Raw genomic sequence first — 15429 nt, forward strand, 5'->3', positions numbered from 1 at the left:
GTCAGAAAGTTCTTTATATGACAATGAAAAAATGATGTTATTATTCAGCATCTGTCAACCTAAATTTTGATTACAAAGCAATCATACCTCATCTAAGTGAATATAGAGAATAAAAAGTTCTCAAAGAGTGTACAGAACATTTTTTTTGTTATAGCATTTTCACTTGAATGATTCAGTGAATATTTAATGTGTGTTCTCTTTCCTAACAACACCCACGAGACAACTAAAATGTTCTACTTGGAGAAATGTTCTCAGAGCAGAAACGACTTCCATCAGACGGTGCATCTGTTGGGAGACTCAGATGACGCTTTGTTTCAGGAGGAAAATTATTAACAGTGCCAACACTAGTGACAGAAAAGAATGTGTTCTCTAGACTACCTCCATATACAGGTGAATGAACAAAGGAAAAAGAATGAAATCATTCAGAACGAGAGGCACCAAATTCACACATTGGAGTTTGTTCTATCATGACTGCTCTTCTTGCTAAAATTTCAGTAATGAAGGTCTTTATAGTATCATCCATGGGATGTCATAACACAACTTACATTGGAGTACAGCAAATCAGAAGCTATACATGCTTTGTATAAAGATTATTTTCTTTCGTTAGGAGCACATTTAAAATATTAGTAAACATACAGGATATCTCTTTTTTTTTATATTTTCTCGTGAATTAAACTTGTTGATATTCAGTAAATAAACTTTGCTTAATCACCGATCCATATATCAAATACTTATGCTTGATGAAGATTTACATTTTATGTGTACAATGCCTTACACACTTTACCAAGGAAAACTGGGAATGGGTTGATCTGCAGGTAATTACAATTCTCATTTACACTTAGCTGTATCCAGCTTTAACATCACTTATATGACTGCCACCTCCCAATAACATTAAACACATTTGGAATTTGAATAAATTAGGAACATCTGCAATACTGATCAATGGGTTGCCACAATTGAATGAAAAAAAGGAAATGGCCAATTTATATATTTTTTGGCTATTTTATCATGTTCTTGGGCCAAAGCAAAGATTAGAACTTACATTGAAAAAAAAAAACAGACCTCTCTTTTATGTGTTGTATTGAAAATCAGTCTTTGGTTAAAACATATGTCTTAAACCAGGTCAAGCTGAAAACATACCACATAGTGTTAATATTCCTTTCAATATGGCATGCACCATTACTGATAAAACAACAGTTTTCCTGTTATGTTCTACTATACAGTGAGCCTTGCATCCATTCACTATAGTCATGGGAAGTATAAATAATTTAGTATGCATGGAGAAAAATTCAGCTTCATGTTACCTCTTTCAAAAGTGTCTTCTCACTACCTGCATCTAAACTTTGGAGAATTTCTCTCTGCAGTTGTTGATTAAAGCTGATGTTCTGAACTACCTCACCCTGGAAAGCCAAGTCATTTTAAGGCTTAAAGTGTTTGTAAAGGCAAATTATCATGTATTCAGAAATACATTATTAAATGTGTTGGCATACAGTACACAACTCACAATTGTAATTGTGAAAAAAATGCTTTTTTTTCTCTTAATCAGAGTTTTTTTGTGCAGGTCACGTGATTGCTTTCCCTTGCTTAGCAGATCACAGACCTGCGAGTGGGCATTTCCAAATTGGGAGGCATGCACATCATTTCTAGACGGCATCCCCAATGCAGAACATCAGCGTTTCCAAGGAGATGAAATGAAAACACATACACGGCAGCATAGCATTACTTCCCCTAGAGAACTTGCAATCATTCAAAGCAAGGCCAGCTCTGGAACCTGCTGTCAATCAACAGCGGTGGGATGGGCGGGGGGAGTGTGGCCACACACTGGCCAGGTAAGATACAGGCAGGTTGTGTGCTTGCATAGCCTGCCTGTGTCTGAGTACAGCATTAGGGAGGACGCAAACTGACCACACTAACATTAATCAGCTAGAGTGGTCAGTTTGTCAACCTGGAGTTAGGAAGCTAACAGGATCAACCAGGTTATCCAGAAGAATAATTGAACACAGTAACATAGTTAGTCTGGTTCAAAAAGACACAAGTCTATCTAGTTCAACCAATAAAAGGGGGAACATTTTGTTTTTTTTACAATCCTATATACACAATCCCATACCCACAGATTCAGAGGAAGGCAAAAAAACCCAAAGCAAAGCATGATGCAATTTGCTCTAGCAGGGGAAACAAAACCCTTCCTGATCCACCAAGAGGCAATCGGATATTCCCTGGATTACCTTTACTTATAAATGTTAGTATCGAGTTATATTATGTACACTTAGGAAAGAATCCAGGCCTTTTTAAAACACTTCCATACCGCTGAAAGTCATGTGATGCCCTGGGCTTTGATTGGAGATATCTAAATGATAGGTGCAGCTGCAGGCAGCATTTAGATGTCTTTTTTTTCTGCCGGCGATTCCCTGCACAGTAAAAACAATCATAGCAGTTCAATGACTCTTGTTACAGGCGACGGGAGAGGACGTTGCCCCCCCCTCCTGCTCCCCTCTGATGCTTCTACCGGCCCACTCGTGCCATCCGTGATTCGGAGAAGGAATCCGCCGGCCTTTACTATATGGACCACTTATGTATTTATACATATTGATCATAAACTTCCCTAAAGTGTTACTAAACCCAAGACCCTGCATTCACTATATCTGGTCTTCCACAGTACACAGAACATTGAAATGCAATCATTTTAGTAAATATAAACTGCTGAATACCTTTTCTCATCAGCAGTATATAGTAGTCTCATGACTTCTATCAGTGTCTGGTGAAAGCTTGTAGGAGGAGTTTTCATACAGTACTGGTTGTCCTATCAAGATGCAGGACCCATGACCCCCTGTCTGGACAGTGCTGATTGGCCCTGTGCTGATCATATGCACTCTCCCAAGAAGAAAAAAAAACTCTCTAGCAATACACACCAAACTGAGCGTGTACAGGGGCAAAATTATATCTCTCTCTCTCTGGAGTCTATACCTCTCTTAATACATAAAAGGATTTTGCTTGCTTTGGAAACCACTACTTGGCATTACTTGCCACTATTAGGCCTTTGATCTACCACAACATCCAGATCCTTCTCCACTATTGATTCCCCACTAGAATGTTTGATGCATGCATATTCTTAGCCCCCAAGTGCATAACTTAACATTTATCAAAATAAAACCTAATTTGCCACATAGTTGCTCAATTAAACAGTGCATTGAGGTCAGCATGTAAGATGGAGACATCCTGTAAGGACGTTATTCCACTGCATTGGTGTCATCCGCAAAGACTGAAATGGTACTTTTAACCCCTGACCCTATATAATTTATACATATATTAAAAGGTAAGGGTCCCAAAACGAACCCTTGGGTTATACCACTACCAACCCTAGACCATTCAGAGTATGAATCATTACCCGCTACTCTCTGAATTCAGTCTTTTACTTACCTCCTAATAAAAAGAAATCAGATTTGTTTGACAAATTCTGTCTTCCATGAATCTATGCTGTATGTTGCCTAAAATATTTTTTCCAGCAATAACTCATCTATGTGGTATTTTATTAAATTCTCCAGTATCTTCCCAACTATAGAAGTTGAACGAACAGGTCTATAGTTACTTGGTAAAGACTTTGATCCCTTTTTAAATATAGGCACCACGCCAATCCAGTGATAGTATCCCAGTCATTAAAGAGTCCCTAAAAACTAGAAACCATGGCTTTGAAATGACAGAGCTCAATTCTTTTAGGATCCATGGGTATATGTCATCCGGTCCAGGTGCTTTATCCACCTTTATTCTGTCGAAATATTTCTGGGCCAAATCAATTTTGAGCCATTGTGGATCATTTGGGGCTGTCAATGCCATTCCAATTATGGTCATGAGCTCCCCCATGCTCATTTGTATACACAGAGCTCAAGAAGAGATGTAATACATTTTGCATTTTCTTTGTCTCCAGACACCCACTTTAGATAATTTTGTAAAGGGCCTACATGCTCAGACCTGAACTTTTTACAATTAATATGTTTGAAGAATTTTGGGGGGTTTGTCCTACTATCTTTTGCAATCAGTCATTTGGTATGAATTTGTGTGGCCTTAATTTCCAATTAACATTTAAAAAATGTTATCATAAAGACGATAACATATTATAAAAAGCACTACTGAAATATACAGAGACAGATATAATACATTTAATTTTTGGGTTTACAAATACTTTAATGTACACTTGCGGTTGATTGGGGGGATGTAAAAAATAATTGGTTGAGGGCTGGTAAAGGGTTCAAAGGGTTAAAACAGGCTGTGAAGAGGTTAATATTCTAAAGCTACAAATTGTGTTGGGGAATTAGCAGGCAGCTAGGAGGTGTAGGCATTCAGTACACCAGGAATTGTCAGATGCAGGTCATTCCAGCAGCAGCTCTAACTACAAGAATGTGAAGTTTGGCTGCAAGGGAGTCCCTACTGTTACTACCTGTATTTAAAGGCTGCTTTCATTTGTTTATATTTTTGCCATCTTAAGAAAAATGTTTCATCTTGTTTGACTATTTTATAGGATACAGATGAAATACGGTACCTAAATTTTATATTTATGGAAGCTGCACTAAAGAGAAATTCAGTAAACTATAAAATACTCGTGGATACCAAAACTGAATTTAAAATGTTAACAATCATTCTTAGTATTTAAAAGCATTTTAAGTATAATTTTCTTTGAAAATTATTATTTTCAAATCAAACAAGGAGGGATTCTATGTTCAATGTAGGCTTCTTACAGAGTAAAAGCTATTTTTAGGTGGCACACTTCTCAGTATAAAGCATCACATACGAAAAATAGCTTTTGTTGGTGTGTTTTTTTTTAGCTTTAAAAATATATTAGTTGCTACTTTCTCTGTATATTTTCTAAAATACTCCTTGTCCAATTTTAGGTGGACCTAGATAGCTTTATGACCTTTGTAAGCTCTCAACAGCCGTTGTTTCCCTGTGATGCAGATCAGCAAAATCCATTGGACTTTAATTGAGCAGCACACATGACTGTTTTGAGGCTGTGCTTGAGCTGTTTTATGTTGTGCTGTTTCTTTGGACGTAGCATATCCTATTAAGATGCAATTGAACTTCAGGCAAAGCAATCAAATGACACTTGACACTTTTCATGTCAACTGCTGCATTCATTCAAATGAAAAGTGCAGTGTTGACTAGAATGTATGTTGACATGAGCCCTAAGAATAAGAGACTAAGCCCACATTTAAATGCAGTAATATGAACATATAAAAATATCACTTTTATCATTAACCCTTATATGATGGATGTTATTAAAAATCTTAAGGCTGCATCAAAGGGGAGGTGTTTTATGGGCTTCCTGATCATGTGATTACTGTGATTGGCTGTGGAGACTGTCCTGTCCTACGATTGTTACACTGTGACCAAAAGTTGTCAATGACAGCACATTCACAGTGCTGGGGGTATTTAATGGAGTTCAAAACTGTGATGTATTGTATATATGTAGCAACACAGAATAATACTCACCTGCATGCTGCAACATACATGCATACGGCCAGCAGAAAGGGGTCAATTACAATAATTTCTGATTGTTTCATATCATATATCAACAGTGGACAATGTTAGATCTTTATAAACAATCATAAAATGTATTCACTGTTCCCCTTACTGCATACATTTCCCAGCACACGGTGCCCCCATATACCCTGCAAGTTGATGCTGGCACATTCAAGCATTGCAGAGTACTGCCTCCACTCAGATTTTCCCTGAGGCTCTCTGAAGGATTAGGGTCAGCTGCTCTCTGTTCATGCTTAGTACAGAGCACTGACCTGCTGCCCTGGCAGCAGTTCACTGGAGAACAGACCCAGGTTGCCAGAGCAGCTGCAACTTCCTTTTGTCCTGCCTGGCACGAGCCTTTTGCAGCTCCACAAGATGTGCTTTTTGGCTGTGGTGTGCTAGTGCAAAGTGCTGATTGGTGGCTTTCAAGACAGTGGTGCTTTCCTGTGACAGGTACCAGCCACCGCCTTCAACAAAGCAGCTTTCATAGTGTGGTCAAAGCACACAGTCATTGTACGGGACCTTCAGTAGCCACAAATGTAACTGTGGGACACAGCCCGGATCTGTGGAATGCAAGGATTTTGTTCAAATTACGGAACAATCCTGCAGAAGCCAGGATATTTAGGAGGTATGCTTCAAAATTTGCCATCATTGTTGAACATATCTACACCCTGATGGGTCCATAGCTTTACTTTATTTTTTTGCAGATCAGAAATGTAAAATCTTCCAGAAAACAATTCTCCGGTTTACAATAAGTTTCTGCTTTGTTAAATATGAACGATCCGTTATCTCAAATAAACTGTTACAGTGGAAAATGAATCTTAGGGCAGAATGCAAGTTGTATTCACTTATAATTAATGAATAACAGAATGCAAATGAATCAGAATAATTTAATTAAAGAACTGTCACATGTCACACTCTGGTGTTCTCATATTTCGATTAGTAGGTTTTTTGCATAGTATATAATTCTGATATAGAGTGGTCACCTTCCCTTGCATGTTTAATGTTTGTCGGAGGTATCTTCGCTGCGTGCGACTGCCTCTAAGTCATTAACACAGGAGCAATTATTGGAAAGTTGCAGCTCAGTGGTTCTTTAATCATAATTTAGGAATGGAATGTTTTACCATACTTTGTTGTATCCTTGTTTAAAATGACATGAAAAGAACAACATGGATGGAAATGCTTTCTTTGAAGATAATAATTTTTGTTCTTTACATTATTTTTAGAGAACAAAATAATAAATATTAAGAAAAAAACTGTTTATGACTGCCTGGAGAGTGAGAATAGACTAGAATATATTTTAATATGTTAAAGGAAACATTCAGGTTGCATTATACTATTAAAGCGGAGTTGCGGCCTCAAATACCTTTTTTAACTAAAAATACCCCTATAATACTAATCCATCACCCTTTACAAAACCGCTATTCTCATACTTACAAGGTGCACAGTATTGGATTTTAGTCAAAATCTTACTTTTAAAAACGCTGTCTGGGCGCGGCCATCTTAGACGTGGGCATCTGAAGCCGCAGTGCAATCTGCTGTGTCCTTCTTCCTGATTCCAGGGAGTGTTCTGGGAGTTCTTCCTGATTCCAGCCTCCTGGGAGTGGTGACAAACAGCTCCCAGGATGCAATGCAAAGGAGCAAGTGATGTCGGTGGCCACGGCCACAGAGGGGGGAGAAGGAGGAAGTACAATCAAAAATGCCCCTAAAATAAGGCAAGGGACCCCCGAAAAAATTGAAAAAGCCCAATTGTTGATCAGCATAGCGAGCACTCCAAGAATCACTAAAGTTGCAAAATAGGCCGGAACTCCACTTTAAGTAAAACACACAGATGTTAAAAACTCAAGATCCTCATAAAAAAAAATGGTCCCTTATGTCCTGCCCAAAAATATTCAGTGATCCGAACAGGCCTTTTGGTTGCTACTTTTAAATAAATTGGGAACTTGTCTTCCTATTCTAACCACAATAAGCCTTTTATTGGCTCAAACGACAGATAAAAAAAAAAGCCCAGAAGGACAGAGAAATTTGGTTTTATTTCTTGCAGAACACTGTGAACACTGACAAAAAGGAAGCAGCAAAGTTAAAATTTTTATTTTTTTAAAGAAATAGAAATATCTCTACACGTTATTTCAAGTCTCTTCGTGGTCATTATGGTGTTGGTTTTAATGTGTCGACTTAAAAAAGGTGTATCTACCCAGCAAACGATATTTCAATATTGGGTAGATTTGGTTGAGTTAAATCATGCGCTGCCTTTTTGTTTTCCTTGGGGGGTGAGGTTTTTCCTCTGGGGAAAAAAGCTCCTCTCACATGCCATGACAAATATTAGGACGATTAGTAGGGAGAATAAAACTCCTTAGTGCTGTAGTGTGGCAGAGAGTTAGGGACTCTGGAATAGATACAGTATCTGAGCACAGAGCACAGAAGCAATTGTTGTGTGATAGCATGTTTCAGTGGATTTGCAGCTTAAAAGAAAGCGGACTAGATTCCAAATATGACGTTTGGGCTCCAGTGAGGGGAGTGCGTTTGGTGTGTTATAAGACAGCTCAATTAGGAGATTTCTATTGGCTCGGAGACTACAAAATAATTGGGTACTGTATTAAATACTCTATTTCAACCAAAAGTTCATTTTCTAGGACAGGCTTTCAGGAAATCTACCTCTTTCATCGGGTCCAAGAATATTGCTTGAAATAGAATATTGGAGTAAATCTCCTGAAATGCATAAACACTGCTATAATCACTTTACACATATTGGCTTTAAAAGTGAACCCCTCTTTATGGAACAACAAAGAAACATCTAAAGACAAGTTTTTTGTTTTCTAGTTTGGGTAGTGTAGGTTTTGAAACCGCTATCAGTTTTTTTTTCCATCTGTGCTTATAAAAATTTCCCCTCCTCTCCTGTCCAGTAGATTTAAGAGGAAGTGAGAGAGCCGCTGTTAGAAATAATAGGGCACCCTAAAGCCTACCTGACGGGGCCCTCGATCCTGCCCCTGACCCCCCCCTCCTGACCATGCATACCTGCCTAAAAAAACGCAGCTTTGTCTTCAAGGGAGACAAAAGGGGCACTGGTGCTTGATCGGGGGAGATGGGGGGTCCTGGTGCTTAGTGAGGAGAGATGGGGGGTCCTGGTGCATACTGGGGAAAGATGGGGTCCTGGTGCATACTGGGGAGAGATGGGGGTCCTGGTGCTTAGTGGGGGAAAATGGGGGGTCCTGGTGCTTAGTGGGGGGAGAAGGAGATCTTGGTGTCTAGTGGGGAGAAATGGGGGTCCTGATGCTTAATGTGGAGAGATAGAAGGGTCTTGGGGCTCAGTGGGGGGTTATGTAGCTTGGTGAGGAGAGATGGGGGGTCTTGGTGCTTAGTGGGGGGAGTAGGTGTCCTGATGTTTAGTGGGGGGAGAGAAAGATTGTCTTGGTGCTTAGTGGGGGGAGATAGGGGGACCTGGTGCTTAGTGAGGAGAAATTGGAGGTCTTGGAGCTTACTGGAGAGATGGGGAGGTCTTGGTACTTAGTGGGGAGATATAGAGGGGTCATGGGGGGAGATGGGGTCCTGGTGCTTAGTGGGGAGAGATGGTGCTTAGTTGGGGAGATGGAGGTCCTGGTGCTTAGTGGGGGCATCTTTTGGGCACTGCCAGTCAGTGGGCGAGGGAGGGAGGCACTGGCACTCAATACCTGGCTGCTTGATCTATCTGGAATCCTGTGGAACAACCATGCTACTCTCACTTTTATTGTCTGCTGATTTTTCTTGTCTAAAGGGATGCTGGGGATAACAGTGCAGTGATAGATCAGACGATCTCTAATAGTCAGGTTTTGTTCATGCCCTGTTAGTTGAGTTGCATTCTTCAGCACGCCACCTCACGTGTATGAATTAAATAGGGCTTATTGTGAACAATTGTATTCCATGTTCCCTGTTCAGGCCATGCAACTGTGGTGTACAGAAAGATGCAACTCAATGAACATGGTGTGAACAAGCTCTTAAAACCTTTTTCCTTTTCATTTTTTTTTCTCTTAATTTTTTTTAGTGACACATTTAAAAAGCCTTTATTTCTAAGTTTGTAAATAATTTTACCACGTATAACTTTTCAATAATTATAAAATAGGCAATTCAAATTGGCACTTTTCATCTAGGAAAACCTGTTTTAAAACTCGCAAACTCAAAAAAAACAAACAAACATCATTGTCTACAGATGGAGTATAAAAATAAAATATATTTAAGATATCAGTATTAAGATATTAGAAAGACTTGCCTGTAGAAAAGAAAATATATGTATTACTTTGTTATTTAAGGAATGACAAAGTTATTGCTGAATCAACAGACCCATGGCTGAAATGTAAAGAACAGAACTGCCAGAGACAACAGATTGTGGCTGGTTCAGGAGGTCACTGGCAGATTGGAGATCAGTAATAGGGGGGTATACATAGGACGTGGAATGCAATGGGGTATTGGCCCCAATATGTTTATGTTTCCCTTTAATGTTAATTTGAGCCACCATATTCCACCTGCAGTTGTCATGGCAGGCAGAAACCCTAAATGATACCCATAAAATGGGACAGAAGGATAGGCTAACAGAAACTCTTTAATGCTATAACATGGAGGGGTAAAGGCAACTATCATAAATTGGAATATTAACTTTTTTGTCCTAAATGTATTGTTTATATATATATGAAGTATGGCAAGATATAGAATAATAAAAAGTTGCTTCACACGTACGGAAGAAATTTGGTGCTATTTTCATAAGATCACTACCATGTAACCAATACATAACTCCATGTCCTTTTGTAGACATATGTGCATGATGTATAACTGAACAAAGTGAGAAACCGGTCTTCACAAGCATTAGCACTTTCTGGAGTAAGGTTCCACTGAAATGACTTAACCATTCACTCAAGAGCTATTAGTAGCAATGATGAAGTAATGTTAATTGAATAATGGCTTAGTGCCCAGAACATTGGCATGACCTAGAGTACCCTTGTCTGACAGTCATTTATAACTTTCTATGACACCTTAAGAGCAAAAAAAGCTGAAGGGCTAAAATGCAGATAAAGATAATAAGGACATCGTATCAAGATAATAAGGTGACTCATTGTGTGAAAAAAAGGATGCCACATATGCTTTATTACATTTATATAAAATCAATGTAGTAAGTGGCCAACCTAGGGTATGCCATTTTTGGATGTGCTTCTAGGCACCAAATCAGCCAACAACATAGGATTTTAAACAGTCCACAGTTTTTTAAAGTCACCCCCATACAGGACAAATCAAGGCCTTTTAATAGTGTGTCAACAAATAGCGGATTCTGTTTAAGCAACACCCACTTTTGCTACCTAATATTAGCCAAGATCACAGAAAATTCTGAGAAGGAACACACATCTTTAAATAAGGTATGAGCTGCCATTAGTCTTTTTCGCACAGGCTGTGGGGATAGTGAAGAAACTACACAGAAGGTGTAATTAATTTTTAAAGTCCATCTGCGACCAAAGTTTTGCAAAGTTTTGTCTTGAATAGAGTGGGGTAGCGCTGATGTTACTATCTGGTTTTTATTTTTGTCCAAAACTCCATTGAAAAAATCTTATGACATTTACTGTCCCCTGTATGGTTGCCACCAGCACAGGAAAAAAATATTGCCAGAAGTTCCAACCTTTGCTTATGCTACTAAAAATGTGTTTTTTTTGTCTGTGTGTTGTAAATATTTGCCTGTTGGATATATTTTCAATCACTTCCCGTACTGACTAGAAGTGAGGAGAAGTCCTCCCAATAAGGACACAAATGGCAATAAAAAAAAAATGATCAGATGTTCTAACTAGTCCCTGCTTTATCCAAAACAAAATTGGGCTGCAGTCAGGTTTAACGGTTCTGTTTACTGAAATTTACATTTTTAAAAAATGCTCTAGAGATGAAAGTGTAACTAACGGCAAAACATCTTTACATTTTCAATAGAGTAAGGGAGGGTTATATCCCCGGGCAGATTTTTTTATGCCATCTGTGTCCCATAGGGGGGTATCCCTTCCTGTTACATAGCCAAAACAGGAAGAGGGAGGAAATCCCACCAAAGTAAGGGAGCACCGAGATGTACCCAGAAATAGCGTGCCCATTGGAAGGTTTCCTCTTTGTTACTGTTCTGGTGTCAACCCAAAATTTGGGATTTTCTTTTACATTCACTTCCGATGATAATGGTAAACAAGACCACTAGAGAGGGTGAATCTCCCTAATAAGGTCATATAAGGCAATAAAAACTGCCAGGTGTTTGAATCCCTCTCCACTCAATTCAATAATAATAATAATAATAGAAAAAGGTTTGCCTTTAGTTATACTTTAACTTCCTGACTTTTTTTTCTTTTCAATAGATTTTAATTGGTTTCTCACAATGCATATATAACATGTTGCGAAGCTAGGCACAATAATAATCTTCAGTTATACATTCTTAACATACATAAATGAGTTAACATGCACTACATCCCTAGTAACAGGCTTACAAACTATAAGGAGCCTTTAGTAATGAGGGAATGCATTACCTAGCCAACCTCGAATTGTACTCAAGTTTATTTGGTCAATGAAAAAGACTAAGAAGCGGCAGAGAAAAGAAGGAGAAGAAAAATAAAAGAAAGTTGGGAGAGGGAAGAGGTAGGTGTCAAGAGCACACCGAAGTAGGGAAGGAAGGAAGGAAGAAAGGGTACCCATTACCTGCTCAGGACAACCAAAGCTGTACAAACAACCCTCATAATATAGATTTATAAGATACATTTGTCAAAGGTAGGTGGGAGGAAACATTTGATCCAAGGGGCCCAGATCTTTTCAAAGGTGGCTGTTTTATCTAATAGTTTTGCAGTAATTTTTTCATATATTATGGTCCCTTTAATCCCATTTATCACTTCACAGAAATTCAGAGCAGAGAGATCCCAAGCCTTGGCAATAGTCTGTTTAGTGGCCATAAAAATAAATGCCAATAACTTAAACTGATGGAAAGTAAGGTCATTTGTTTTTTGACTGAGTTATACTTTGAGGGTCTGGATTAAAGCAGGCGACTTAGAATGATGACTATATGGCTATATTTTTCACTACTTTGTACAACTCTTGTGAATGCTCTTATATCTCTTGGTGAGACATATACACCTGCGTTCCTGGGTTAGCACAGTGATGGCCATTACGAAAGATTCCCATTCTCCCTGTGGATTTTTAGTTTACTTTTTATTATGGATAATGCAACTGGAGGTGTCAGAGTATCCAAGGCATACAGTTAGCCAGGGGCTGGCTTAGCACACAAGGCTCTGCCTATAACTAAAGTATAACTTTTATGCGTGTGTGGGACTTTTTGTAACAGCGATAACAATGTACTTTAAATTGATTTATGTATCAATACATATCTGAACTTTAGTCTTATCTAGAACTCTATATAAAGCCAACAGAAGCCAAAGAGTTTGAAAAAGTAGAGACACATACCTCTTCTGGCAAGCTGACTACCAATCCACGTTCAGTTGGCCCAACTAGAACTTGCAGAAAATACTCGCTGCAAGCAGCCAGCACAGCCCGATGGGCTCGAAATTCCTTTCCTTCCACAACTAGAGTGACATCACAGAGAATGTCCTGCTTCCACTGGTCATTGAGGCACTGAAGAATGTTTGTACAATGCACAGTTGACTCATACACGTACATGGGGGTTTCAGTCTTGTCATCTGCAGACATTCCGTTCAGACCCTGAAAAACAGACCAAGAAAAAATATCTGATTTATCTTGAAACACTTTGCCAACGATATCAATTATATGAATAAATATCATGATTGAAATTGGTGAATAGAAGGTATTTTCTTTTCAGGTACAATAAAGCTGTGAGATAGTACAGTCCATGATGTAGAATTCGTTAGTGGTACAAACAATAGCAGTGTACGTGTTGTACTTTCTGATATGCAGTATACTTGAATGTCAAGCATACTTCACTTTAAGTATAGATATAGGACATGGAGCTATGTCAAACATCAATAGTGGTGTTCAGCAGTGAATTTTCTTGACTGCATTTAAAATGAATCTTGGACAGGGAATATACTATTTAATTTTGGAGTACTAGATACTATCACATGAATTAGGTTGAAACGTTTGTTACTATTTTTTCTATATTCAAGCTAGCCACACATGGACAGGTTCTTATTGGCAATGCTCGCCCATCTGATTTTCCTTTACAACCTATACTTACCACATTTTTTTTTTTTTGCATATATTTACAGAGAAAAGACAATACCAATTTATACAGTATGCAGAAGGGGTAACATTCTGAATTGCCTAAAGATTGCTCTTCTTCCAGCTTCCTGAGTGTGGTGACTATTGCACTCATGTTCCAATTAGAACTACAGGTCCATCAGTCCATCTGCTGCAGTGATAGTGGTTTATTTATTTACAAATCTCTGTACAGCGGTGCTGATTTTCAAAACGACACTTGCTCTGCAGGACAAGAATCCCTGCTGTCATGGGTTCAAATTCACACAACTGCAAATCTGATAATTGTTTTTACTAAACACTTTAAAGCCTCATTCGCCTGGGTGTACCGATCTGTACACCCGTATGAGGGGCCATCTTCAGCTGCCCAGGATTGCAAAGTGGTTCCATGAAGGAGTGTGCAGGCGGCCTGTTAAAACCAATGACAGACAGCTGGCTGCACAAACCTCCACGTGTATCCCGATTGCACATTCATTTGGGTCCAATGCATGGATCAGGGAGCAGACAGACATGCCCGTGTGAATGAGGCTCAACAAAGTTTCTGTGGTCAGTTCTACACAATCCATTGTATCCCATACAGGTGTATGCAACAAAAGGAAATTGTTCTATGTTTTGCATGTGCCCGTATGCTGTACTTGTGTTTATGATAGCAAAGCCGTATACAAGTACAGAGATGCACAGCCATTCATGTCAATGACCGGCTCTACTCTGCACCTGGGCTGAGGAAGGGTGACTGCATTTACGCTGGACGGGCTCAGCTGACCCAAGTGCAAGAGCCCAGACTGGGGCAATGGAACTGTAAACTTCAATACTGCAACTTATGGAACTTATATTTAAAACACAACGTACATGTAAATTGGTCATAACTTTATGTTGCATAGTTTGACTTATAATTTCTTCCTTCTCATCTTCATTTTCCTGTAATTCTCTGACAACATTTTAAAAGCAAGGTAAGTCTACTGAAATTTATTAAACATGTATTGCAGTTTATCTGTTCAGTCACAGTGAGGTGCAGCTAATGATGGAAAGACTTAAGATTTATTACCGTATTACCATATTTTTATTCATGTAAACTAAAGAGCCAGCCTTTTGTATCTGAAACAAATTAGATACATATTTTACTATGTGCCTACTAAAAACAAAGTTATCGCTTGCTACACATTCCAAATGATTCTCTTTAAGCCCCTTTTCACACCCACGTGACTTGTCATGCGATTTGACAATTCCAAATCGCATTAAAAAAGTTGCACCCCATTGCTGGCAATGGAACTGTTCATATCACGGCGACCGATCTTATTGCGACTGTTATAGTCTTCTGTGAAATGAAGTCGCAATGAAATCAGTAGTGCAAATTGCACTGATGTGCGTCTTTCAAATTGCGCAAAAGTAGCATGATTTTAAATCCTTACCAGTGTGAACCAGGGCTAAAGGCAGTTCAGAGAACAGAAGGAATTGTCATGCCCATTCCATTATTCTATGTCTCAAATGAAAGACATTTTTTACAAACTAAAAAAATATATATTTGTATATCTATGCCTATTTTTGCAACCAGATTGCAGAAGTCTCAATTGCAGATTCATAATGCTTTACCTAAAATAAAATCCTTTAGATTTGTGTACCATGGAGTTAAGGTGATGGTTGATCTAGCAGACCAGCAGATACCCTCTGCTTTCCAATCTTGGAGAAAAAGTTAAAGGATTGATGAATTTTTTTTTT

The 15429-nt window shown here is 38.7% G+C and overlaps 1 protein-coding gene across 2 annotated transcripts in view; it reads right to left on the bottom strand.

Moving 5' to 3' along the window:
• BACH2 (BTB domain and CNC homolog 2) overlaps nt 1-15429 on the bottom strand; it is a 338775-nt gene that overhangs the window by 99194 nt on the left and 224152 nt on the right. For both annotated transcript variants that reach the window (XM_082250238.1, XM_082250239.1), the window contains one exon: nt 12946-13200. In XM_082250238.1, coding sequence (XP_082106364.1) covers nt 12946-13200 — 255 coding nt within the window. The remainder of the gene's footprint in view (nt 1-12945; nt 13201-15429) is intronic.

Source organism: Pelophylax lessonae (genome assembly GCF_965119305.1).
Source record: "Pelophylax lessonae genome assembly, chromosome: 3".
In the NCBI taxonomy this organism is placed as follows: domain Eukaryota; kingdom Metazoa; phylum Chordata; class Amphibia; order Anura; family Ranidae; genus Pelophylax; species Pelophylax lessonae.